General features: G+C 47.2%; 3 protein-coding genes across 6 annotated transcripts in view; 1 reads left to right on the top strand and 2 right to left on the bottom strand.

Moving 5' to 3' along the window:
- Window positions 1-26,564, bottom strand: part of LOC310701187 (uncharacterized protein) — a 267,686-nt gene that overhangs the window by 204,303 nt on the left and 36,819 nt on the right. The gene's annotated exons all lie outside the window — the stretch shown is intronic.
- Window positions 9,142-20,817, bottom strand: LOC310701870 (uncharacterized protein). 2 transcript variants are annotated; one of them, XM_083493343.1, is made up of 4 exons: window positions 18,490-20,817; window positions 14,317-14,579; window positions 11,117-11,358; window positions 9,142-11,032 (listed from the first exon to the last, which is right to left on the bottom strand). In XM_083493343.1, exons 3-4 carry the CDS (start codon window positions 11,208-11,210, stop codon window positions 10,338-10,340), a joined length of 789 nt encoding a protein of 262 aa, XP_083349469.1. In that variant the 5' UTR covers window positions 11,211-11,358; window positions 14,317-14,579; window positions 18,490-20,817; the 3' UTR covers window positions 9,142-10,337. The 2 variants fall into 2 exon arrangements, with proteins under 2 accessions (XP_083349469.1, XP_083349468.1); XM_083493342.1 differs by having other exon boundaries at window positions 9,142-11,358; window positions 18,490-20,816.
- LOC310701457 (uncharacterized protein) lies at window positions 17,178-26,538 on the top strand. Of its 3 annotated transcripts, XR_014523053.1 has the most exons (6): window positions 17,178-17,373; window positions 20,843-21,030; window positions 21,167-21,293; window positions 21,517-21,594; window positions 23,715-26,298; window positions 26,409-26,538. XR_014523053.1 is itself a non-coding variant. In XM_083492356.1 (5 exons), the coding sequence occupies exons 2-5, from the start codon at window positions 20,956-20,958 to the stop codon at window positions 25,196-25,198; spliced, it is 1,764 nt and encodes a 587-aa protein (XP_083348482.1). In that variant the 5' UTR covers window positions 17,178-17,378; window positions 20,845-20,955; the 3' UTR covers window positions 25,199-26,538. The 3 variants fall into 3 exon arrangements, 2 of the variants coding, with proteins under 2 accessions (XP_083348482.1, XP_083348481.1); XM_083492356.1 differs by having other exon boundaries at window positions 17,178-17,378; window positions 20,845-21,030; window positions 23,715-26,538; XM_083492355.1 differs by having other exon boundaries at window positions 23,715-26,538.

The following is a 26,564-nucleotide window of genomic DNA, read 5'->3' on the forward strand; positions in this document are numbered from 1 at the left end:
CCGCTAACCCAGAAATAGTGCTTCAGGTTAAGAACTTTGTTTCAGGATGAGAACAGAAATCGTGCTCTGGCGGCATGGCAGCAGCTGGAGGCCCCATTAGCTAAAGTGGTGCTTTAGGTTAAGAACAGTTTCAGGTTAAGAACGGACCTCCAGAACGAATTAAGTACTTAACCTGAGATACCACTGTAGTCTATTAAACATTAAAAGCTTCCCTAAACAGGGCTGCCTTCAGATGTCTTCTAAAAGTCAGATAGTTGCTTATTTCCTTGACATCTGGTGGGAGGGCGTTTCGCAGGGCGGGTGCCACTACCAAGAAGGCCCTGTGCCTGGTTCCCTGTAACTTCGCTTCTCGCAGTGGGGAACCGCCAGAAGGCCCCTGGCCCATCCGGGTTGAACGATGGGGGTGGAGATGAATCCAAAACGTTTGGTTACCTCCACATTTGTCAGAGATAAGTTTCTCTTTTGGATCAGTGGAAATCTGATTTGCTTTCTTTTCACATATACAAATCTCTTACAAATCAAATTTCCACTGATCCAAAGGAGAAATTTATCTTTGACAAATGTGGAGGTAACCAAACGTTTTGGATTCATATTACCAAATTCTCCTCTTGAAAAGGGGAGATGGGCTACACATATTGCCATTTTTGTGACGATTACAGATGGAAGCAGAAAAGACTAACAGAGACAGTTGGTAGCGCCAACTCAGTCTCATAAAGGATGAAGAAGTGTGCATGCACACGAAAGCTCATACCAAGAACTAAGTTAGTATCTGAAGAACTGTGCATGCACACAAAAGCTCATACCAAGAACTAACTTAGTTGGTCTTAAAGGTGCTACTGGAAGGATTTTTTTTATTTTCATAAAGGATGCTTAGTTTAAAGCAGCTGAATGTGTCACCTCGAGTGGTTTATGGGGTGTCAGACCACCAATTTGAGGATGGCATCAAACTGGGAGGGGTAGCTAATAACCGAAAGCCACACCTAGTGGGAGGCTGATATAAGAAGGAGGCAAAAAGAGCAAACAATTTGCTTTTTTCAAAGGTGGGAAGAGGCCACTTTCAAAAGTCAAGGATGGGGGGCTGACAAGCTGGGGAGTTGTAGAGTTGCCTTGCTAGAAAGTGAACACCCTAGCTGGAAATGCCCGTGTTGGGGGGCGGGAGGAACCGGTGAGGGTTGGTTGTGCTGCTTTTGTGCCCCAAAAGTGGCTGAGAGAGGCACATTTCGGATTTCCTGAACCCTGAAAAAGCACCTGCTCACTTTCCCTTCTGGAAGGGAAATGGGCGAATCGGTGACGGGATTTGAAACTGATTAGGGTCTTAAGGACCTTTTAAATAGCCTCAAGACTAGAGGAATTAAATAAATGCCCCCTCCTCCCCAACTGGACTTGGGGCAAAGTGGGGGGAGGAAACGGGTTCCCCCTTCAGTAGATTTTGATGCTCTTTCTTTCCTGAGAGAGATCAAATCCAGGGTGCAGGATGGGCCCAGTGCAGGCATAAAAGCATGTTTTTTGGGGGCAGGATTGCAATGCAATGCAGTGCTGGTGGGATGTGGAGACGGAAAGAGAGAGCAAACAGGGAAGCTGCCTGACAGGTGGGGGGGGGGAGGGAGACCCCCAAAATGAAGGGAGGTGGGTGCACACCTGATTCGTCCTCGGGGAGAAGACTCAGGGATTCTTCCTGAAGGTGCATATACACAAACAGGTAAATGATCTTGAAAATGCTAAATGCCTGTATTCCATTTCCAACTTCCACTTTGATCTTTTACATAAAGGTAAAGGGACCCCTGACCATTAAGTCCAGTCGTGGCTGATTCTGGGGTTGCGGCGCTCATCTTGCTTTATTGGCTGAGGGAGCCAGCGTACATTAATGTGGCCAGCATGACTAAGCTGCTTCTGGCGAACCAAAGCAGCGCACAGAAACACCATTTACCTTCCCGCCGGAGTGGTACCTATTTATCTACTTGCACTTTGATGTGCTTTCGAACTGCTAGGTTGGCAGGAGCAGGGACCGAACAACGGGAGCTCATCCCAGTGCAGGGATTCGTACTGCAACCTTCTGCTTGGCAAGCCCTAGGCACAGTGGTTTAACCCACATTGCCACCCGCGTCCCAATCTTTTACATACTCTTGATGTAATTCAGGATCAGGACAAGGGTCCATCTTCCTGCATCCTGCTCTCCCAGTGGGAAACCAGATGCCCATTTGGGGAATCCTGGATGCTTTGGGAACTTCATCCATCTCCCATGAGCCAGCCAGCTGTTCCTGGTGTCTCTCCTGATTGAACACAAATGGCTTGGCCTTTATATATTTTGCCTTTTTCTGAGTTTACCTGTATTCATAGAGTTGTAGAGTTGGAAGGGAGTCTGGAAGTCTTCTAGTCCAACCCTCTGCAATGCAGAAAAATGCTTAGCTGTCCATGGAGGCGCAGGTCAATTCTGTGTCCAGGGCAGCTGTCTACCAGCTCCATCTGGTATGCAGGCTGAGACATTTTTAAATCTCAGCTTATCCGTAAACTCAATGCAAACCTGAGTCTCTCAGCAAGGGAAGACCCTGTGTGGCAATACCTAAAGCCCATAATATGTATCCAAAATGATTGGTTATCTTTACAATTGTCAGAGGGAAATTTCTTTTAGATCATAGGAAATCTGATTTCTAGGGAAACGTGTATAGGTGAAAAAAAACCAGTAGTTCTAAGATGAAGGCTATACATTCAGCTGTTTTGCTCCAGACATCCTTTATGTTGATATTTGATGTGCTTGTGGGTAGGCTAAATGTTGGTACTCAAAAGAGTTTCAGTGACAGTGTTGCCGGAAAAACCCCTGTTCTTCCTGGTTCTTACCAATCAGAAACATGAGAGGAGAGTCAAAAGTTCCTTTATTTTGCTGTGCAGCAGAGTGTTTCAAAGAGATTGTTCCCAAAGTCTGGACCCTAGGGCGTTGCCCGCAGGGGTCAGTTTCACAGACAAAGAAAATAATACAAAACCAATTATAAGTCGCCCAAACTTCTCCTTCCCTTATTTGGAAAACAAGCACCCTGCTGCTGGCTGCAACTGCGTTCCAAGCCTGTAACCTTAATTCTGCTGACATAACTTTTACCAAACTTCAACATACTACTGTGCCTGCGCGTCCTATAGCCTAATACTGCTGCTTTATTAATACTGCAAAAATAGAGGCTCATTGTGCAGCCTTTCTAGGCCCTTTAACCATGGGTAGGAAAGCGTTGCGTCCGGGGAGAGACAAAAGAGTCAAATGACACCAAGGGGTTAAATCCAGAGAAAGAGCTTTTCTGCCATTCCTGGGGGGGCAGGGGGGCGGGCAGAGGCACCTGTGTGATGGATTCACAAAACAGACAGCTGAAAACATTTTACAAGCAGGTTTTTATCCCCCTTTTTTCCTCTCCCCCTTCATAGGTTTACATAGAAATGTTTACCTTGTTCCCTGGCTCTGTTCCCGGAAGAGAGTGTGCAACAAGCTAAATGTGCTATTGCCAAGGTCAGTTGGCCTGAGAGTGAAAGGCATTGTTTTAATTCAGCTACCTTTGTTACATAGAAAATGCTTAGCTAAAAGCTTTTTTAGTCTTAGAGAAAATGAAAAGTGCAGTTTGAAAAGTGCTTGAGGCTTTGAGGCCTGGTTGGGGGGGGGGGAATTCACAAACAGATTTTTAGGTTAACCTAACTGAATGTCCCCCTTCAATTGTTAGTCAGGAAATGTTCACTTCCACAACAGGAAATGTCTGCTCCTCCAGACTGCGTGCAGGCAATCTTTGAAGGGAGACTGCTTGTGCATTTATGATTACAAGTAGGGGCAGGGTGTACTGTGTCCAGGGCAGCTGTCTACCAGCCCCATCTGGTACGCAGGCTGAGACCCTACTTGCCCACAGACTGTCTCGCCAGAGTGGTGCATGCTCTAGTTATCTCCCGCTTGGACTACTGCAATGTGCTCTACTACTTTTGAAGGTGACCCAGAAACTACAACCAATCCAGAATGCAGCACCTGAACTGGTGACTGGGAGTGGCCGCCGAGACTGTGTAACACTGGTCCTGAAAGATCTACCGTATTTTTCGCCCCATAGGACGCACCGGCCCATAGGAGAAGCGCTCTTCTCCCCGCCGCCCGCCTTGAGATCAGGTCCGGGGACAGCAGGGAGACTTGCTGCGTCTCCCTGCTGTCCCCGGAGCTTGTGGGGCAGGCAGCAGGGAGAAGCGCTCTTCTCCCTGCCGCCCGCCTTGAGATCAGGTCCGGGGACAGCGGGGAGACTTGCTGCGTCTCCCAGCTGTCCCTGGAGCTTGTGGGGCAGGCAGCGGGGAGAAGCGCTCTTCTCCCCGCCGCCCGCCTTCAGATCAGGTCCGGGGACAGCGGGGAGACGCGCTGCGTCTCCCCGCTGTCCCCGGAGCTTGTGGGGCTGGCGGCGGGGTCTCCCCGCCGTCAGCCTCCAAACCACTTCGGGAGACAGCGGGATGGTGGCGTTCCGCCTCCCTCTGTCCCCTGACCTTGTGGGGCTGGCGCTGGGGCTCTCCTGAAGCCTGGAGAGCGAGGGGGGTCGGTGCGCACCGACCCCTCTCGCTCTCCAGGCTTCAGTGAAAGCCTGCATTCGCCCCATAGGACGCACACACATTTCCCCTTCATTTTTGGAGGGGAAAAAGTGCATCCTATAGGGCGAAAAATACGGTACATTGGCTCAAAGTATGTTTCCGAGCACAATTCAAAGTGTTGGTGCTGACCTTTAAGGCTTTAAACAGCCTCGGCCCCGTACATCCGATGGAGCGTCACCACCCCCATCATCCAGACTGGACACTGAGGTCCTCATCTGAGGGTCTTCTGGCGGTTGCCTCACTGTGAGAAGTTACAGGGAACCAGGCAGAGGGCCTCTTGGTTGTGGCGCCCGCCCTGTGGAAGACCCTCCCACCAGATGTCAAGGAGATAAACTTTTAGAAGGTATTGTTTAGGGAAGTTTTTAGTGTCTAAGGTTGTAATGTGTTTTTAATATTCTGTTGAAAGCCGCCCAGAGTGGCTGGGGAAATCCAACCAGATGGGCGGGGTATTAATAATAATAATAATAATTTCCCCCTTTCCTCCAAGGAGGTCAAGGTGACCTCTGTGGTTCTCCACCTCTCTTTTTATCCTCACAACCACCCTGTGAGATAGGCTGTGCTGTGCTGCAGTGGGTGGCCCAAGGTCACCTAGTGATCAGATGGCAACCCTGGTCTCACAGGTGCAACACAGGAACCACTTGCAGCACCTTGACTTGGCATTAATACATTTCGTTAGGCCTCAGAGGTCCAACCTTTTTTCTGGAAAGCAGCTCCAATGCACAGCAAGCTGCCTTCTAGGGAGTCAGGTAATTGGTTGATCTAGGCCAGGAATCTCTTCACTGACTGGCAGCAGCACCCGGGATTTCAGATGGGTGATTCTTCCCATATGCTGATGGTCCCCTTTCCATCTCTCCCAACAGACGTGGCTTCGAACAGGGGAACCAGTCGCCACTTGCCCTCAGCGGCCAACGCACTTCCTAGCCAACTTTGTTGCTTTTGCATGTATTTTGCATCTTTTTCTTTTAAATAGTAGCATAGGCTAGCATTTTATGTTCTTTTATTTTTTAAGAAGCAGAAGTACTGCTGTGTGTTGCCCTTGCAAAAGGATGGGTTCTCTGCTCCCCCGGGGGTGGACTTAAAATGTAGTGATTTGAACAGGCAAGATGTGGGCGCAGCTGATCGCCATGGCGGACAAACAGGAAGTCGACAAATGTAGATATTTTAGATTTAGAAGGTCCTAAGAATAGGTTTGGATGGCGTGCATATTTATGGTTCGAAAAAACAAAGATGCATAAAGCTTTTCAGAATCATACACGTATTTTTCGCTCTATAGAACACACCCGACCAAAGCGCACACCTAGTTTTTTGAGGAGAAAAACAAGAAAAAAATATTCTGAATCAAATGTTGTATAAACTACTGTATTTAATAAACAACCGGTATATCAGAATCGTATTACAGCCATGTAAAGTGAACAGCAAACAACAATGGCATTAAGAACCATCATCACTGTCATTAACAAATGAAGAGAGACTTTTAAGGTTTGAGTACTCTTCTAGTCTTCTGTGAACCCCAAGAACTCATCACTGCTAGAGTCAGAATTTATGAAGCTCAGTCGCTCACAATCACTTGACATCACTTTCTTCGCTATCTTCATGTAAAATACCATCTTCGTTTCCATCCAAAGCATTGCTAATGCCACATTTTTCCCTCTCAGTCCTCTTCCTCCCCTCTCTCAGCGAACAGCCTGTCCGCTGCTCGCAAACATTCCCTTTACTTGAATTACAGTCAAGAAACAGCTGAGCAGAGCCTCTCAGCGGTGGGCTTGGGAGGCTTTCCTTTCCCCCACTTTTTTCTCCCCCTCCCCAAGCAGAACAGTCCCCTTTTCCAGCCTCCTCCTCTCCATCCCTTTCACCCAAACTCCTCAGGTGACGTCTGCAATTTCTCCCCTTCCCTGCTCCCTTCTCCTTTGCCCTCTACCATGACTCTCCACTCACGGAAACCTACGGTACCTCCTCTCCCTTCACCCAGCTTCTTGGTCCCCCTCCTCTCCGTCCTCTTCCTCCCCTCTCTCAGCGAACAGCCTGCCCGCTGCTCCAAACATTGAGGGGGAAAGGGCAGGCTGCTGGCAGAGCAGCACCCCCTACCCCCATTCAGCAGCCCAGGAGCATGGGGCAGGCTGCCCGCTGCTCCAAAGCTTCCTGGGGCTGCAGGAGGAAGCTGAGGCTGCTGGCAGAGGAGCGCGGCTCCACCACCCCCACCAATGAGCAGTCCAAGAGCGTGCCGCACTCGGCAATTTGGCTCTAGGGACCACACATTCGCTCCATAGGATACAGACATTTCCCCTTACTTTTTAAGAGTAAAAACGTGCGTCCTATGGAGTGAAAAATACGGTAGTAAGAAAATCAATTTTTAGGGTATGGGAGAAGTATAAAAATCCATTTGAGGAAAAACCACCTAGGTGGCTTCCCCCTTTGGAGGCAATACAGTGGTACCTCGGGTTAAGTACTTAATTTGTTCCAGAGATCCGTACTTAACATGAAACTGTTCTTAACCTGAAGCACCACTTTAGCTAATGGGGCCTCCTGCTGCCACCGCACCACCACCGCACGATTTCTGTTCTCATCCTGAAGCAAAGTACTTAACCCGAGGTAATATTTCTGGGTTAGCGGAGTCTGTAACCTGAAGCGTATGTAACCTGAAGCATATGTAACCTGAGGTACCACTGTATCCCTGAAAAAATTGAATATGAGAAGTAACTGGCCAACATATAAAGGTCTGTTAAGTTGAAAATCACTTAAAATTAAAAGACTTTGAAGATATAAAGGAGGCTGTAATATATTGGTCACAGTATTAGCAATTAAATGATATTTTTAAGATAGATAAAAAGAAAGGTTTTAGTTATGAGATACCAAGATTCCAATAACAACTTCTAGAAAACAATATTAAAATACTGTCAAAAATGTCTAACTTGCTCCTGGAATGGAACACAAAAGATGAAAAGGTTAAACCGGTAACGATAAATTGGGCAAAGAATTTAGGACATAACATACAGCTGGCAGATTGGGAGCTTTGGAAAACAGATTTGAAGTTTACAACATGTACACTGAAAGAAAATTGTATGAAAATGATGTATCAGTGGTATTTGACTCCTACTAAGTTAACTAAAAGGTACATAACAAGTTCAAATATCTGCTGGAAGTGTAAGGAAAAGGAAGGAACCTTTTATCACATGTGGTGGACAGGTAATAAAATCATTTTGGGAAATGGTATATAATGAATTGGAATAAAAGTTTTAAATAACTTTTCTTAAAAAAAACAACACCAGAAGCTTTTGTATTAGGAATTATAGGTACCAAGATCCCAAAGGAACAGACAAGACTCTTTATGTACGCGAAAACTGCTGCACGGATGCTACTAGCCCAAAGATGGAAGGAAGAAAAAATCCCGACCAGACTTTAAAGCACACTTAGAATGAATATTGTTATTAAGACCCGTGTAAGGGAAGGGGGGAAGTTAGGAGATTCGGTGAATCTCAACAAATGATTATATAAATTTATATTTGTAAAAACAAAAACAAAAAATTTACAACCCCCCCCCCCCAAAAAAAACCCAAAAGATCTGAAGAGGTATCTTCAAAACCTGTAGTCTGTGGGCCTGGCATATACCTGATGCAAACTTGTACCAAGGGCAGCAGAGGAGTTAAGGATGGAGCCTCACCTGTCGTATTAAAGGTAAAAGGTAAAGGACCCCTGACAGTTAAGTCCAGTCGCGAACGACTCTTGGGTTGCGGCGCTCATCTCGTTTTACAGGCCGAGGGAGCCGGCGTTTGTCCGCAGCGCAGACTGTTTTTCCGGGTCACGTGGCCAGCATGACTAAGCCGCTTCTGGCGCAATGGAACTCCAAAATCAGAGTAGCGTACGGAAACACTGTTTACCTTCCTGCTGGAGTGGTACTTATTTATCTACTTGCACTTTTTGGCGTGCTTTCAAATTGCTAGGTTGGCAGGAGCTGGGACCGAGCAATGGGAGCTCACCCCATCGTGGGGATTCAAAACACCAACTTTCTGATCGGCAAACCCAAGAGCAGGGGTCAGCAAACTTTTTCAGCAGGGGGCCGGTCCACTGTTCCTCAGACCTTGTGGGGGTCCAGACTATATTTTGGAGGGGGAAATGAATTCCTATGCCCCACAAATAACCCAGAGATGCATTTTGAATAAAAGGACACATTCTACTCGTGTAAAAACACGCTTATTCCTGGACCATCCGCGGGCCAGATTTAGAAGACGATTTGGCTGGATCTGGCCCCTGGGCCTTAGTTTGCCTACCCATACCCAAGAGGCTCAGTGGTTTAGACCACAGCGCCACCCGCGTCCCAACCACCTGCCGTATTAAGTCATGCCAATCCTTTATACCCAAGGCCATGGGCTGGATCCACACAGATATAAAACACACAATGGGGGGACACAATAAAAAGCTCCCAATGCAATTTAAAATTGACTTTGGATTTCTGCTGTACAGTGCGATCTGGTTTCAAATTTCTATAACACATTTATAACGTTATGATTGACCATTATATCCGAGTCCATGCCTTACAGAAATAAACCAAAGGATGCGTTCAGCTTGAAACATTCTTTTTACATCAAATGTTATACTCAGTACTGTGAGATACAACGTTCCTTTCTTTAAACACACATTTACACAACTTTACATACTGTTACAAAAGTCAGGTCCCTGCCCCTCTCTCTGCTGAGTGTTGGCAAAAGCTCATGGGGTCTGCTTTCCTTTGGTGAAGGGAAGACACGGTGGCGACTGTCGCGACTTCAATATATGTGGTTTATTCCCCCATTTACACCTTCAATCTGCATGGAGGGTGTCCAGATCTTAAAGCACGGTCCTCTCAAGTGTGGTTTGTACTCCACAGCAACGGAGCTCCGGAGTCCAAGGCATCTCTGCCACCACCCACCCTACGCAAAGATGGATCTGGGCTCTTCACCCTGCTTCTTCTTCCCCGCAACCAGACTCCCAGACTCCCTTTCCCTGTCACCTCAAAAACACAGTTATCTGGGCAACCTTTAGAACAGAGGTGTCCAACCGATGGACTGTGATCGACAGGTGGACTGCCAGTGTGTTATAGGTCGATTGAGGGATGACATAAAGTGATAATTCAATGTAAAAGAGCCCCACCCCCCTTGGTATATTCCTACCATGCATGCTTTGCTGCTTAAATTACCTCTGTTATTTGTCCCCCAAAAGCTGCACTAGTCTTGCAACCCGCCCCCCCAAAGCCTCTCCCCCAAGGAAGCTCCACAATACTGGCCTCTCTCCTTCCACCCCACGCATGCTCCCCCTTCCATTAATGACAATGGGTAGATGACTGTCAGTTTTTTTATACTGGGAGTAGATCACAGTCTCCTGGGAGCTGGACATGCCTGCTTTAGAACATCTGAATCTTCAGTCCAAGATGGCCCAACAACTCATTTTGTCACATTAACAGGTTTCCTCTTCACTAAGCCAGCCAGGAATTCCGTCTAGCACAGCTCTGCAGCTTCGACTTTATTCAATCCCCTGGCATTTATTCATTTCTAGGGTTTAGTGGGGTCCCCCTCTAAAATCTATTATACAAACACCAGAACTCCACATAAACCTCCTGCACTTACAATTGACTTTCTCCCCAATGAGAGTATGTGGACGTTTTCTGAGCACCCCATTATAAGTGAAGCACATTCCACAGTCCTATTTAAGCGGTTTCAACCATTTGTTTTTGTTGGTACTTTCTAAGTCTTCCACTCTGAAATAAGCTCTTTCCACGATCAATACATTTTAAGGTTCCTTCCCAAGTGAGACTGTTGATGCTTTGTAAGGCCTCCACTCTGACAGAAGCTCTTTCCACACTCCATACATTTAAATGGTTTCTCACCTATGTGAGTCCGTTGATGTATTCTAAGAGCTCCACTGCGACTGAAGCTCTTTCCGCACTCCATACATTTATATGGTTTCTCCCCTGTGTGAGTTCGTTGGTGTCTTGAAAGGTTGCTACTATGTCTGAAACTCTTTCCACACTCCATACATTTATATGGTTTCTCCCCTGTGTGAGTATGTTGATGTATTCTAAGTTTGTTCTTATAAGAGAAGCTCTTTCCACATTCCGTACATTTAAATGGTTTCTCCCCTGTGTGAGTTTGTTGATGTCTTCGAAGTTTTCCATTAACTCTGAAGCTCTTTCCACACTCCGTACATTTAAATGGTTTATCACCTGTGTGAGTTCGATGATGCACTTTAAGGGTTTGACTATGACTGAAGCTCTTTCCACACTCCATACATTTATATGGTTTCTCCCCTGTGTGAGTTCGTTGGTGTCTTGGAAGGTTGCTACTATGACTGAAGCTCTTTCCACACTCCATACATTTATATGGTTTCTCACCCGTGTGAGTTCGGTGATGTATATTAAGTTCTACACCGCGATTGAAGCTCTTTCCACACTCCGTACATTTAAATGGTTTATCACCTGTGTGAGTTCGATGATGCACTTTAAGGGTTTGACTATGACTGAAGCTCTTTCCACACTCCATACATTTAAATGGTTTCTCACCTGTGTGAATCCGTTGATGTTTTTGAAGCTGCCGACTCCCACTGAAATTATTTACGTACTCCATACCTTCCAATTGTTTCTCCACTGTGTGCATTCGTTGATATGCATTCACTGACTGTAGTACATTCTACATTCCACACCTTTAAATCGTTTGTTTGTATTCCCAATGAAATTTCAAATGGTCACCCAAAATTCTGATTGTCTTCTCCACCGTCTGCTTTGGAGTGGGAGGAATGTAAATCCTGTAAGGAAGAGAACAAAGGTGGATATTAAAGGTCCAGAGGCCTGATTGTGGGGAAGAAGGGAAAGGGGAGGACACCAGAGAGAGGAGGCGGAACCAGGGGTGTTTCATCAGGAAGAGATTCAAGAGGTGAGTATAAAGAAGAAACCAACCTTCTAACCAGGGTCATTGTACCTGGCTCCCTTTCCGACTCAGAACCTGAGAGACACTCCCTTACGGAATATCCCCAGGCCATCTTCTGGAATATAAGCAAGGCATCTTTGGGAATGTTATCCAGACTTCCATTTAGTGTGCGAATCTTGGATTTATATAGTTGTTGGAGTACAGATTTCAGTCGTAACCCCTGATTCAGTCATTATACACCTTTAGGAACCAGGCAAAAACATTCCTTTTTAACGAGGCCTTTGGTTGATCACATTGACATCCAACACCCTTTTAGAATGTGGCATATTTTTTTTTTAGGGGGTGTTATTGGGTTACTGCTTTTGGTTTGATTTTATATGTTGTGGTCTTGTTTTGAACCACCCTGAGACCTCTGGGTATAGGGCAGTGTATAATAATAATAATAACAATAATAATAACAATAATAATAATAATAATACCTCTGAAGACCCTTTGGTATCCATTTCCACCTTGAACTTCCAAGTAACATTGAGCTCTGCTGAGGTTTCTCTCAAAATACTAAATACCGTATTTTTCTCCCTATAGGACGCACTTTTTCCCATCCAAAAATGAAGGGGAAATGTGTGTGCATCCTATGGGGCGAATGCAGGCTTTCGCTGAAGCCTGGAGAGCGAGAGGGGTCGGTGCGCACCAACCCCTCTCGCTCTCCAGGCTTCAGGAAGCTATCCGCAAGCCTTGGGAGCTTGGTGGGAGTGCCCGCTGGGCTCCCAAGGCTTGCGGATAGCAGCCTGCATCCCGAAGCCTGGGGCACGCTGTGCAGCGTGCCCCGGGCTTCGGGCAGATATCAGGCAGCCCCACAAGCTCAGGGGACAGCGGGGAGGCGCAGCGTCGCCATCCCACTGTTCCACGACCTGGTTTGGAGGCTGGCAGTGGGGAGAAGCGCGCTTCTCCCCACCACCAGCCCCACAAGCTCGGGGGACAGATATCCGCAAGCCTGGGGAGACCAGCGCGACTTCCCGCTGGGCTTCCTAGGCTTGCGGATAGCAGCCTGTTCTGGGGACTGGGGTCAGGGGAAGCTCGGGCTTCCCCTGCCCCAGCCCTGCGCCTAGGGGGGAAAATATTTTTTTTCCTTTATTTCCCCCCCAAAAAACTAGGTGCGCCCTATGGGGCAAAAAATACAGTTTCTGCATTCCGTTTTCTCCTTCTTCTGTGATATTTAACATCTTCCTGGTGCATTCATCTATCTCTGCTCTCCCTATATATTTTATCGGGGTTTTTTGTTTCCCTTGTCATTTACTAACCCCCCCCCCCTTTCCTGCAAAGAGGTAGGTTAGGCAGAGAGGCAATGTGCCCCAGGGAGCTTCAGGGCAGATGGGGGGGGGAGTTTAACCCCCTGCCTCCCAGGTCCTTGTCAGACACTCATTCTTCTCAGGCTGGGCTCATTTACTGAATTCATATACTGAATTCACAAGAGGCTCCAACTGTTGTGATTAAACTGCTGCCTCCAACTGCTACCTCCTAAAGCAATCTTAGAAGTATTGTTATTACTCTTACATTTATCTATACCCCACTTTTTATCCTGACACGGACTCTGTCACTTGCTCCTCTCTTCTCCCGGTGGACCAATGGCCTGACTTGGAATAAGGAAGATCACAGTGTCTGGAGATGCAACAGCTTGCCTGGAACAAAATGTAGGGAAGGGGGTTCAGCTTCTAGGGAGTATTGAAGGAAGGCAGGCGGGTGGGGTCACAGGGTGGCATAATAATAATAATAATTTTTATTTATACCCCGCCCTCCCCAACCAAGACTGGGCTCAGGGCGGCTAACACCAGGTATAAAAACAATTGATTAAAATACAACTTAAAAACCAGATTAAAATACAACATTAAAATGCAGCCTCCTTTCAGTAGAAACTCAAATCACAAACTTTTTGGGGATGAAAACATCAGGTCTTCACCAAGGCCAACTATCCAGACTGGTCCTACGTGGGCCAGAAAAAAGCCAGGGAAGTCCCCAAATAGGAGTTCCATCACAGAAGGAGAAAGGAAAAAGGAAAAGAGGGGAAGGGGATCAAGTTGATTCCAAGCCAAAGGCCAGGCGGAACAGCTCTGTCTTACAGGCCCTGCGGAAAGAAATCAGATCCTGCAGGGCCCTGGTCTCATGAGACAGAGCGTTCCAAAAAAAGCTCCGCCCCAGCTGCTTTTGTGTGTGTGTGTGGGGGGGGGGAGTTGCTACGCTACTGCATCCAGGAAAGAAGCGGGAGGGGAAATTGGACACCCCCCCCCACACACTGATTTTTCAGGAATCCTTCTCTAGGTCAACTTCAAGAGTGGCAGATTCCTGGACACGACTGAGAAGCCAAGGCAGCCCCTCCAGGCACCCCCAGATGGAGGCATCCCCGAACAAGGCCATGTTCCCCCCCCCCAACAATTATCGGCTTGGCTTCTCAGCCCCAGGGATGCTCCCATTCACCCCTCAGACAACCTCTGCCCCCTCTCTTCTCTGGAGTTTCCCCTACACCGAAAACTCCCCCCCCCCGGGCATGGCACGCCCCCTGCCCTGCTTCAAGGTGGGGGCCCTTGGGGGGGCTTCAAAGGAGACGGTGCAAGGGAAACCCTGCAGGCGTTGGGCCCCCGCTTTGCAGCTGCATTGCAAGGATCAAGCCCTTCGGAGAAGAGCTTTATGGGGAGGGGGGGCTCTGGCCCTTGCTCTCCACCCCCATCGCCCCCACCCCACCCTCGTCCCAGGACAGGAGATTTTTCGGAGGGGGGGGGGACAGAGAGGGGTCTCTATGTCCTTTTCCTCCCCCTTTCCTCCCTCCCCCCCGAATCTTTACCTCTTTCTCCTCTCTCGCCATCTGCGCCCCCCTTTCCGAAATCTCTTGCTTCTCCAAGGGCTCCTTCTGCCCCACTTCCTCCTCCCCCTTCCTGGGAGTAGCCCCTTCCTCTTTTCGCATGGGAGCCGGACGTGACGGCGCTGCCTTCGGCTTCCTCCTCTTTGGGCTCCCTTGCGTGGTTGCCCAACTCCATGCCCACCCCATTGACCAGGGTGGGATGGGGGGGGTTGCAGGAGGAGGGCCGGATCAAGACCCTTTGGGCCCTGAAGGGGAACAGAAACAGACTCCAAACTCTGCAGACGGCATTATTTCCCAGCCGCTGCCTTGACCCCCGAGCAGCGAGGGGAGAGATGCTCTTGGGCTGAAAATCTCCTTGCAGGATCCCCAAAATGGACATCTGGTTTCCCACTGGCCTGATCCAGCTACAGGGACCTTCTTGTGTTCTGTGTGTAAGAATCCCTGGGTCTTCTCTGCCATGAGGACGAATCAGTTGTGCATCCACCTCCCTTCATTTTTGGGGTGGGTGTGTGTGTCTTTCCCCACCTGTCCAGCAGCTTCCCTGTCTGCTCTCTCCCCCCTCCCCCAATCATTGCATTGCATTAGCCCCATCCCCACCCCCCAAAAAACCAAAAGGGGGTGGCAGGAGGTGGGAAGGGGCAGGACAGTTGGTCTGGTTAAGGGGAAAAGCCCTGAGGCCGGGAGGGTCGGTATCCAGTAACCCTTTCAATCCCATTGCAGGGTATTGTTGCAGGAATTTATGTATAGGTTTGAGGGGGGGGTTGCCCCTCCAGCAGATATCATACACATGCAGCCCACTACCAAAATCAGCACAATCACTTTTGTGATTTGTCCCCACAAAACATTTCATCACAGTTTCTTCCTATCTATTCAAAGGGCCTCTGCTGCACTGATCAATGTATCTATGTACTGGCTCACTGGGAAAACTTCAGAAATCCATATGGACATGTGAGCTCAGCTGCTCGGCAGCCCCTCTGCCTGAGGGAGAATCCCTGGCATCCTGATACCTGAGTGCCAGACAGGAAGCCATTCCAGAAATAACAAACAGAAATTTGTGGCACAGTGGGAGGCCCCATTAGCTAAAGTGGTATTGAAGGGTACAAGTTAGGTTACCCTAAAACCTGTTTGTGAATTCCTCCCCCCCCCCCCCAGGTCTCAAGCATTTTAACTAAAAGCATTTAGTTAAGCATATTGCTCTGTTGTAGCAAAAGATAGCTGAGAGAACAATGCTTTTTTGCTTCCCAGGTTTTCAGTGACCTTGCTTACCAGATTGCAACAGTGAAAAAGAAACAATTCTATGGAAGATTGTTTCTGCCAACATTCGTGTGCAAAGTCATGAGAGAGGGAAGGGGAAAAGAGTGGGACTTGGAAAATGGATAAAACCTGCTTGTAAAAATGTTTTCAGCGTACAGTGGTGCCTCGCAAGACGAAATTAATTCGTTCCGCAAGTTTTTTCTTCTTGCGAGTTTTTCGTCTTGCGAAGCACGGTTTCCCATAGGAATGCATTGAAAATCAATTAATGCGTTCCTAGGGAAACCGCCTTCAGACCAGGTCCGGGGACAGTCTGTCCCCCGACCTCTTCTGAAGGCTGGTGGTGGGAAGAAAAGCCCTTCTTCCCACCTCCCGCCCCGCAAGCTCCTGGGACAGGAGGGCTTTGCTGCCGACCCCCAGCATTTTAAAAGCCCCTGCTGTCCCGGGGCGATTTTAAAATGCTGGCGGGCGGGAGCGAAGTCTCTGCTGTCCCGGGGAGATTTTAAAATGCTGGCGGGCTCCTGCCATAGGCGCGCGTCATCTCTCCAGCCGGGAGAGGGTCGCAGGGGGCTGCTTTAGCCCCGCGCGCGCTCTCCCAGCTGGAGAGGTGACGTGCGCCTATGGAGGCTCGCGGAACGGATTCTTTTCGTCTTGCGAGGCACCACTGTATTTTGCTGGAATTGTCCAGAACACCCCACCTCCAAAGGCTGTGTACGGAATATACACTTAAAGCAGATTCTTTCCTTCAAAGAATCCAGAGAACTGTAGTTTACCCCTCGCAGAACTTCAATTCCCAGAACCCTTGACATCAGGCTGAGCTGATTTCCAACTTTCAAGGGTGGCTAAGTGGGCACCTGCTTTCTGCCAATCTCTTATACTCGTGCCATGGGCTGGATCCTTAGATATATACATATATATACAATTTTATACATATATATTTATATATAAATATGGCCTTTGGTTTGGACTCAGTCTGACCCTTATGTTGCCCTCCCCTTGTGGTCTTGATCTATTCGTTTCTTTTAAAATGAGGCTGCATTTTAAATTGCATTTTAACCTGTATTTTAAATTGGTCCCCCCCGTTATGTTTTTACTGTGATTTTATTGGTGTTAGCCACCCTGAGCCCGGCTCTGGCTGGGGAGGGCAGGGTATAAACAATTATTATTATTATTATTATTATTATTATTATTATTATTATTATTATTATTATTATTTCCTCCCATTTTCACCTCGCCCAGCTTGCAAATTAAGAATTTGAAAGAATATCCTCCTAGTGAGCTGTGGTGGGAACTTTTTGCCTTCAAATTCTCTGGATGGCCCCCATTCAGGAGTTCCCTGGGTGGGAAACCATGTTTTTTTTTGGGGGGGGGGGCTTCAAAGGAGACGGCGCAAGGGAAACCCTGCAGGTGTTGGGCCGCCGCTTTGCACCTGCAAACTCTGCCCTTTCCCCCCCCCCCCCCACGCGCCATCTATACCTCTTTGTCCTCTTTGTCCTTTTGCAAACTTCCGACCAAACTTCCGGAGAGAAGCCCCTTCCAGCGTTCGCGTGGAAACCGGATATGACGGCTCTGCCTTTGGCTTCCTCCTCTTTGAGGAAATTCCAGGAAAAACCCCAACAAAAACAAACCCGTTTTCCGGAAGGGGGTCCCTCCCCCTCCCTCTGGGTCAATGAGCTCCGCTTCCTAGAGAGGCAGGAGGTTTTGGGGGGGGGTATAGAGGCATTGTTGGAGGGGAGGGGTCTCTATGCATATTAATAGAAAAGAAAAGGGCTTGCAGAGGAGAGAAAGGTGCAGTATATTTTTTTTGTTGGGGGGGGGAGGAATTGACGTAGGGGGTGGGAGAAGGATTTGTTTCCCCTCCCCTTGAATTTACAAGCAGGGCTACTAGGGAGAGGTTTTTTGGGGGGTGGGGGGCGCGGAATGAGAGAAAAACAGGGAAGGTCAGGGAGGGGGCTGCAAAGTGGGGTTGCCCCCAACAAGGTTTGCATTGCAATATATTCTTTTTTGGGGGGGGGGGGAAACAAAGACCCTTCGGTGCCTGAGAACCAGGAAAGCGCCTCGCTCCCCCCCCCGCATGCAACCAGAATCGGATACTGACCAGTCACAAGGTGACAACCAGACACTCCCCCCCCCCCAAAAAAAGGTATCTTAGACGCAGGCTCTTAATCCACCCCCTCCCTCCCACCGCTCCTTGCAGTCTCATGGTCAAGCTCCCTGGGGTGGGGGCGGGTTTTGCTGCAGTGGAAGCTGCCTTGCATGGGGGGGGGGGAATTGGGGAGGAGGGTGTCGCTGTGCTGCTTTTGTAGCCCCAGAGCTGGAGAACAGAGTCGCCTCTGGAGTGGGAGAGAGGGGGAGATTTCGAATTGGGTGGGGGGTGAGAGATGGGCAGTGTCAAGGGAAATCGGCCTCCGGAGCTTCCTGAGTAAGAAAGAGGCTGATGTGAGAAGGAAGCAAAAGGAAACCAGAATTTGCTCATTAGGAAGGAAGAGGTGCCCCCCCCGTCCCCTTTTCAGAAATCATAGATGGGGGGCTGGGAGACTAGGAACAAGAATGGGCAACTTCCAGGTGGTCTCAAGCCATTGGCTGGAGGCATTAAGTGGCGCTGTGGGTTAAACCACAGAGCCTAGGGCTTTGCCGATCAGAAGGTCAGCGGTTCGAATCCCCGCAATGGCACCCCGTTGCTCGGTCCCTGCTCCTGCCAACCTAGCAGTTCAAAAGCAGGTCAAAGTGCAAGTAGATCAATAGGTACCGCTCCGGCGGGAAGGTAAACGGCGTTTCTATGCACTACTCTGGTTCGCCAGAAGCGGCTTTGTCATGCTAGCCACATGACCCGGAAAAACTGTCTGAGTGCCACAACCCCAGAGTCAGCCACAACCCCAGAGTCAGGGGTCCCTTTATCTTTACCTTTGAAGCCTTATTTCTGGATCCTTGTGCCTGAGCTCATTCACCCGCTGAACTCTTGGAACTCGGAGGAGACAAAGATCACCAGGGAACGGACTTCTTCGGAGAAAAGAGTTTTATTGAGATCTGCGCAGAGGCAGCCAGTGGAATATCTTCCAAAGACTGGCAGCCCCTATACTGTGTTCAGCAAGCATTCTTATACCTGGGAGCATACACCCATCTCCCCAATCTCCCCAATCAGCTGGCAAGGTTACAACTTATTGCCTTATATGGCTATATGGCTAGCTAAGCTCCCCTCCCTTTCTTCTATATGTGTTCTTCTCCTCTTGCATTACTGAAGCAGGAAGCAGGAAGCAGGAAACAGCCTCTAGCCCACCTAGCTGGAGCAATTGCGGTTTTAACCACATCGGCTGCTAGCTGCTTAACCACAACTGCAGCCGTTAGCTTGGGTCCAGATAATATTGAGATTAACCCTTCCCTCTCCCTTCAACCTTTACGTGCAGGAGTTGGTAAAAGGGCAGCTGAGGGACAAGGAATTTGCTAAAAAATAATAATAATGCATGTTAATTAGAGACAAATCTGTAAAATAAACTGCAGGAGGCAGTGGAAGACAGGAGTGCCTGGCGTGTAATAAATTTGAAAATGAGTTAAAATTAATTGGCAAAAAAACATACCCCCCCCCTTGAAGAACTGACCCAGCAGAGGGCTGGCTGACGGTCTTTCCTTCTGTTGCTGCTGTTCACATTGCAGACCAGCCAAATGTAGTGCTTAAAGCATGGGGTGGGGGGGTGTCCTTCAGCCAGGAGGCCATATTCCCTCCCGAGCAGCCTTCCAATTGATGGGTGGGGGCTCAAGGGCTGGATTTGACCCCCTGGGTCTGGTTTCCCCACCCCAAAGTTAGGGTGCAGGGCTAAGACAAAAAAGACCCTGTATTTCCTCTGTAGTCACCAGAATGCCCGCCCCCTGAGTGTTGGTTCCTGCTTTCCCCCCTTTAAATTCTCCCTCCCCACCCCCCAAAAAAGTTGCAAATAGCAAACATAAACTGAACTCCCCGTCAAAACACACACACAAATGTGTGTCCTTATGGGAAAACATTGTTCCAAAGTGTTGGGTGCGAATCTGGTGGATGCCAAGGCAGTTGACCGTCTTTAGAGTAAGGGTTGAAAAGTTACCCTGTCACAACGAAATCATCCCCAGTACTTCTTTTTCCAGCAAATGATTCAACTCCTTTTTGTCGGGTTATGGTGTGTTTTTTTTTGTAGATGACCATAATTTTATTAGTCTAGATTTTCAAGATAGCCTACAAAAGAGAACAAGAATATAACACAGATCAAAAACATAAGAAACAAAAACAATTATCGTAGCAACAGTAAAAATACAAAAAGCAGTAGGTATGAAAATCTGAGGGTTTTTTTTGGAAAGTGCAATAGTCCAGATTTTCTGTTTCTGTTGTGATAATTGCAAGTGTTCCAGAGATTTCCCGTTTTGAGCAATGAGTTGTTTAGCCCCTGTTGATGAGTTCTTTATATTTCATATTAGCATTTTCATCTTTAAAAATAGTTAACAATTCCAAAGTTGGGATATGTAGGATTTTTTTGTTTAGGGATCAAGCTTATTTCATAAACATTTCATTCCCCCAAAATGAAAGCCCTTTGTGGCATGCCTGCCACATGTATAGTTGTTCCAACCCCCTCTCACTCTCTCCAGCAGAGATGGAATATAGCTTTGTTCCTATAGCTACACCTCAGGGGTGCTAGAAGCAGCAGTGTAGGAGTTTAAAGAGGGGATTTATTTTATGTGTCCGTATAGTGACTTCAAGGGGTCTAGTTACAGGTAGGTAGCCGTGTTGGTCTGCCGTAGTCGAAACAAAATTCCAGTAGCACCTTAGATACCAATAACAAACTTAGTTGGTCTCTAAGGTGCTACTGGAAGGAATTTTTTTATTTCAAAGGGTCTGTTATCCCACATTCTCTGCCAGCTGTCCCTACGTATGTTCCACCAAGTTGGTTTCACCTAAATGAATACCACCAGCAGCTTTAATACATTTTTGATAATACGTGTTTGGGTTTTGCATTTGTATTTGCAATTAGAATTTCAACCGAAGTTTAAAGAGGCATGTGCAGTAACTGCTGGGTTTGTTAGAAAAATGTGTGATTTAATGCACGTTTAGCAAATTCCAGGTGTTGTCTAGCTTTACTTAACATTTGTTCCCCAGTCAAAGGTATGCTATCTGTGTAAATGTCTCCCACCCTAAATAAATCCGCCTTTCTGTGAACAGCTCTCAGACCTCCAGGTATAGGGGGGTATATAAATTCAATTAGTAATAATAAAAATTTCTGCATCGTTTTCCTTAAAGAGCTGCTCCTTGCTCCCTGCACTGAAGTGCATCGTGGCAACAGCTGAGAGCGTCCCAGAAGTGGCCCAGTTTACGCCTCCTCCTCCTCCTCCGTCCTTTCCACTAGCAACGCAATGGCCTCTGAGACCCCCTCTGAACGGCCTCTTCTCAGAGGTGGAGTGGAAAGAGGAGCCAGGCAGCTTCCTCAGGTAGGGAAAGAGCAACGGGAGCAGGGAGCAGGGAGGAGGGAAGAGGCACAGATGGGACCACCCAGCCTCCCTCTGTGTTGCGTGGGGATGATGGGGATCTAAGAGCAGCTCTGTCGTCGTCTTCTTCTTCTTCCAGGCCCTCTTGACCTTTGAGGAGGTGGCTGTGTTTTTCACGGAGGAGGAGTGGGCTCTGCTGGATCCAGGCCAACGAGCTCTGCACAAGGAAGTCATGAAGGAGAATTATGAGATGGTGGCCTCTCTAGGTAAGGGCACATTTTTATTCCTCCTGGCTGTTACACATTGAAGGTGTGAAACTTTAGGTCAAATCCTGTATGTACTCAACTTTGCTTTCCCCTACTGGTGTGGTGCATCTTCATAGGCTCTGGTTACGTAATCCGTTCCTTTGAGGTCGTGGATACAGATTAATTTGAAATGGCTGGATGATTTGCCGCCGAAAGTAACTAATATTGTCTTTTTCCTTGGCAGAATCAGACCTCAGTTCCTGTTGGGAAGAGGGACAAGAGCCATTTCTCCAGGATCCCAAAGAAGGGGAGATCTCAGAAGGTAGCCGCTTAGCTGTGTTGTGGGGCCCTTTTTAATAATAATAATAGTAATAATAATAATAATAATAATAATAATAATAATAATAATATCTTTATTGTCATTGCCCCCTTCAGGGACAACGAAATTACTTGACTGCTCCATAAAAACACTAATTAAAACAATACAGTATAGTACAGCAAGGGAGATTAGATGACTTTCAAAGTCCGGGCTTCCCATTCAGGGCCGAGATCGCTCTGGAGAAGAAGCTGTTCTTAAGACAGCTCGTTCTTGTCCTCATCGTCCTGTATCTCCGTCCCGACGGCAGCAGCTCGAAGAGACAGTGACCAGGATGCGATGGATCTTTTACTATGTCCAGTGCCTTCCTATGGCACCTTGTGGCATAAATCTGCTCTAAGGTGGAGAGTGGGCAGCCATCAATGCTCTCTGCTGCCTTAACAACTCTGCACAACCCCATCCTGTCCTGGGTAGTACAGCTTCCGTACCACACACATAAGCCATAAGTGAGCACGCTCTCAATGGCACAGTGATAGAAGGCAAGCAGCAGTTTCTGCGGAAGATGGTTTTTCCTTAGTATTCTCAAAAAGTACAGTCTCTGCTGCGCCTTCTTCACAAGCCCCCTTGTGTTGACACTCCAGGACAGATCCTCTTGTAATTCAATGCCCAAAAATCTGAACGTTCTTACCCTCTCCACACAGACCCCATCAAGCAAAAGTGGCTGGACATTGCTCTTCTGTCTCCTGAAGTCCACCACAAGCTCCTTTGTCTTCCTTGTATTTATGAGCAAGTTGTTAGCTCTGCACCACTCTGTCAGCCGCTCCACCTCATCTCTATAATCCGTTTCACCCTCCCTTTCAGGGATGAGCCCAATCACAGTTGTGTCATCTGCAAATTTGACAACCCTATTACTAGGGTGAGTAGCGACACAATTGTACGTGTAGAGAATATAAAGGAGCGGACTGAGTACGCATCCCTGTGGTGTTCCTGTGTTAGTCTTAAGCATATTAGAGGTATAAGGGCCCAACCGAACCCTCTGGTGGCGGTCTGACAAAAAGTCCAATATCCACCCACAAAGTGATAACAGAGAGGGAGCACAAGCCTGCTGCCTTTATGTCCTGATTCTGGGCTTCCTCTCACAGCATCTAGTTGGCTTCTGTAGGACTAAATAGACCAGGTGGGCAAATGCAGCCTTCAAACGCTCTCCTGCTGGCCCTTGGAGCTATCTTCTCCTCGGCCATCTCCCATCTCCATCCCCAGGCCATGACCCATTACCTTCCCTGCTTCACATCCTCCTTGAGTCCCTTTTTCCTGGCTGGGTTGTGTCCTTTAAATCTGCTTGCCTGATTGGAGGACAGTGGGTGGGTTTTGTAGTAACTCCGCTGCTCCCCGAAGGCGACATTGAATAATAATAATATTATTATTATTTATACCCCGCCCCTCCGGCTGGGTTTCCCTAGCCACCCTGACCAGCTTCCAGTACAGTGGTACCTCAGGTTACGAACTTAACTCGTTCTGGAGGTCCGTTCTTAACCCGAAACCATTCTTAACCTGAGGTGCGCTTTCGCTAAGGGGGCCTCCTGTGCCGCTGCAGCAAAGGTCATAATCTGAAGTACTTCTTCCGGGTTAGTGGAGTTTGTAACCCGAAGCGTTTGTAACCTGAAGTGTTTGTAACCCGAGGTACCACTGTACATCTAAAAACATCATAAAACATCATAAAATGTTTTACATTTGTTGTTACACCCCCTTCCGCCCCTGGCTCCCACAGAGCATGAACATGCACACCTGAAGCTGCAAAAATTGACAATGTCTAGGAGGTCTTTGGCCTGGTCCAGTAGGACTATTCTTGTAAAGACCAGAGATGTCCTCCAGGCTTGAGTTTTCCCTTTCTTTGTGCTGAGATATGTCTCAAATTAAAATATCCTCTGTGGTGCCACTGAGCTGAGGTTAATGTACGGTTAGGTTCTTTTCACAAGTGCCTATGTGCCCTTCTCATAGCGGGAAGGGACATGCTTGAGAACAGTAAAATCAGTGAAGCAAAGAATTGGACTCAATACGTAATGAACATGTCGGCTACTGCCATGCAGTGTGAGTGATATTTTCATTTTCTCCCTCTCCCTAAACAGGTTACAGGCAGAAGAGCAAGAGTTATGGGGAGCCATTGATGGTGTCATCAGAAAATGTGGAGCGTGAAGCAGGGAAAAAGACGGAAAGGAAATCCTCTACTACGCAGGACATTGATATCCATGTCGCCCTAAATCCACAGGAAGAATGTACAGGGAGCAGCAGTGTAGAGTGTGGAAAAAGCTTCAGTCAGAGTGGACGTGTTAGTCTACATCAAAGAACCCAAACAGGGGAGAAAGCGTTTCAATGCACAGAGTGTGGAAAGAGCTTAAGTAGTGCTGGTAACCTAGTCAAGCATAAAAAAACCCACACAGGGGAGAAGCCATTTAAATGCATGGAGTGTGGAAAGAGTTTCAGCCAGAGTGGAAACCTTATTGCACATCAAAGAACCCACACAGGGGAGAAACCATTTACATGTATGGTGTGTGGAAAGAGTTTCAGTCTTAATCACCATCTTACTTTACATCAAAGAACGCACACTGGGGAGAATCTGCATAAATGCATGGAGTGTGGAAAGAGCTTCTGTACCAGTAGTTTCCTTACTGCGCATCAGAGAACCCATACTGAGGAGAAACGATTTAAATCTATGGTGTGTGAAAATAGTTTCAGTCTTAATTACCATTTTACTCTACATCAAAGGACCCCCGGTGTGGAGAAAGCGCATAAATGCTTGGTGTGTGGAAAGAGCTTCAGTTGTAGGAGTAACCTTACTTTACATCAAAGAACCCACACTGGGGAGAAGCCCTTTAAATGTACGGAGTGTGGAAAGAGCTTCAGCCAGAGCGGAAATCTTACTGCACATCAAAGAACCCACACAGCTGATAAACCATTTAAATGTATGGTATGTGGAAAGAGCTTCAGTTTCAATTACTCTCTCACTTTACATCAAAGAACCCACACCGGGGAGAAACCATTCAAATGCACGGAATGTGGAAAGAGCTTTCGTGCAAGTAGTGTGCTAATTGTGCATCAAAGAACCCACACTGGGGAGAAGCCATTTAAATGTATGGAGTGTGGAAAGAGCTTCAGGCAGAGTGGAAGACTGACTGCACATCAGAGAACGCACACTGGGGAGAAACCATTTAAATGTATGGAGTGTGGAAAGAGCTTCAGCCAGAGTGGAAACCTTACCACACATCAAAGAACCCACAAAACAGAGAAACCATTTAAATGTATGGTGTGTGGAAAGAGTTTCAGTCTCAATTACTATCTTACTTTACATCAGAAAACCCACACTTGTGAAAAACTTTTTGAATGCCTGGAGTGTGGAAAGAGCTTTAGTTGTAGGAGTGCTCTTACCGCACATCAAAAAACCCACGCATTGGGGAAACCATATGAGTGCATGTTGTGTGGAAAGAGCTTCATGCGTATGAGTAACCTTAATTTACATCAAAGAACCCATACTGGGCAGAAACCATTTGAAAGTGGAATAAGCTTCAGCCAGGGTGGAAACCTTATTGCGCATCAGAGAACGCACACAGCGTAGAAACCGTTGTGAATCCCAGAGGTGGAGAAGCAGAGAAGACAAAGCTTAGCCACTAAGAAGAATAAGAAATGGTCTTCCCCATTCTGCCTAATATTTGGGCTGGCCTGGTTGTCATTTGGAGAGCGTTTCATTGTGAATCCAAGATGTGGAGAAAGAGAGGATGCAAAGTTTAGCCACTTGGTCAGGGGGTCGGTGAAAGGCATTGGTCTGCTGCCATCACTGTTTCCTTTCAGTAAAACAGAACTCCATCTTGCGTATCACCTGTCAAGTCGGGTGCTTCCTTGGGAAATGTAATAGAACTGGCTATGGCTTTCCGTGTAGAGAACCACATGCCACTCCCTTCAAAGAGTGTGAGTGTGTGCGCGCAAGATTATGAAACCTGAGATGGCCTAGCAGATTGTCCCATCTGCCTTCACCACAGAGTCTGTACTTCAATCTCCCATACCACCAGGAAACTCTTTATCCTCTGGGCTACTCATTAGTACACTAGAAATACTATATTGTTTGTGAGTAGGCTATGACTAGTCCTTCTGCAAAGCGACAGCACTCTGATTTTTGTAGTCTGTTTAAGCTGTTTACTTGCTATCCCCTTACCTTTCATTCAAAATAAAGTTTCACAATCTGACCAGCTCTTCGTTTTATCCTATCACTGAAGTTCTTCTGAGTACCAGCTTTTACTCAGAAGAACAGTGAATATCAATTCTAGATTCAGGTAGGTAGCCGTGTTGGTCTGACGCGGTCAAAATAAAAAATTAAAAAATAGTCCAGGAGCACCTTAGAGACCAACTAAGAAGTAAGATGAAGTTGGTCTCTAAGGTGCTACTGGACTTTTTAAAAATTTGTTTTTAATTTCGACTGAATATCAATGTAAAGGATGCTCAGATTAAAACAGCTGTATGTGTAGCCTACTATTGCCTACTTTTCACATATACAAATATCCCACAAATCATATTTCCTTTCATCAAAAAAAAGAAATCTCCTTTTGGCCATTGTGAAAATAACCAAGCATTTTGGATGCATATCATAAAATTCTCCTCTTCAAAGGAGAGATGGGCCCCCTTTGGGGCACTAACTCGGCCTTTTCTTGCTGAGAGAATCAGGCTTGCGACAAGGAAATTAGTCCTTTTTTCTCAACTCTGCAATTGGACAACTTGGAATTCTTTTGTATTGATTTCTTATAATATATTTTCTGTATGTGTGTAAAAACAAGCTTACATTTTTATCTTTTGTAATCCTGAACTGTCGTGGGATCTATGGATGAACAGCAGTATACTACTACTACTACTACTACTACTACTACTACTAGCATCTTAACTAAATAAATCTGTTAACTAAGGTTATGTGACTGAAATCTTCACTGAAGCCT

This window comes from Podarcis liolepis (genome assembly GCF_965112155.1).
Source record: "Podarcis liolepis genome assembly, chromosome: 2".
NCBI lineage: Eukaryota > Metazoa > Chordata > Lepidosauria > Squamata > Lacertidae > Podarcis > Podarcis liolepis.

Coding starts and splice junctions, on each gene's coding strand:
- LOC310701870 (XM_083493342.1), bottom strand. CDS start 11,210: ATGCACACAGTGGAGAAACAATTGGAAGGTATGGAGTACGTAAATAAT.
- LOC310701457 (XM_083492356.1), top strand. CDS start 20,956: ATGGCCTCTGAGACCCCCTCTGAACGGCCTCTTCTCAGAGGTGGAGTG. Junction 21,031..21,166: donor GAGCCAGGCAGCTTCCTCAG/GTAGGGAAAGAG, acceptor TTCTTCTTCCAG/GCCCTCTTGACCTTTGAGGA. Junction 21,294..21,516: donor TGAGATGGTGGCCTCTCTAG/GTAAGGGCACAT, acceptor TTTCCTTGGCAG/AATCAGACCTCAGTTCCTGT.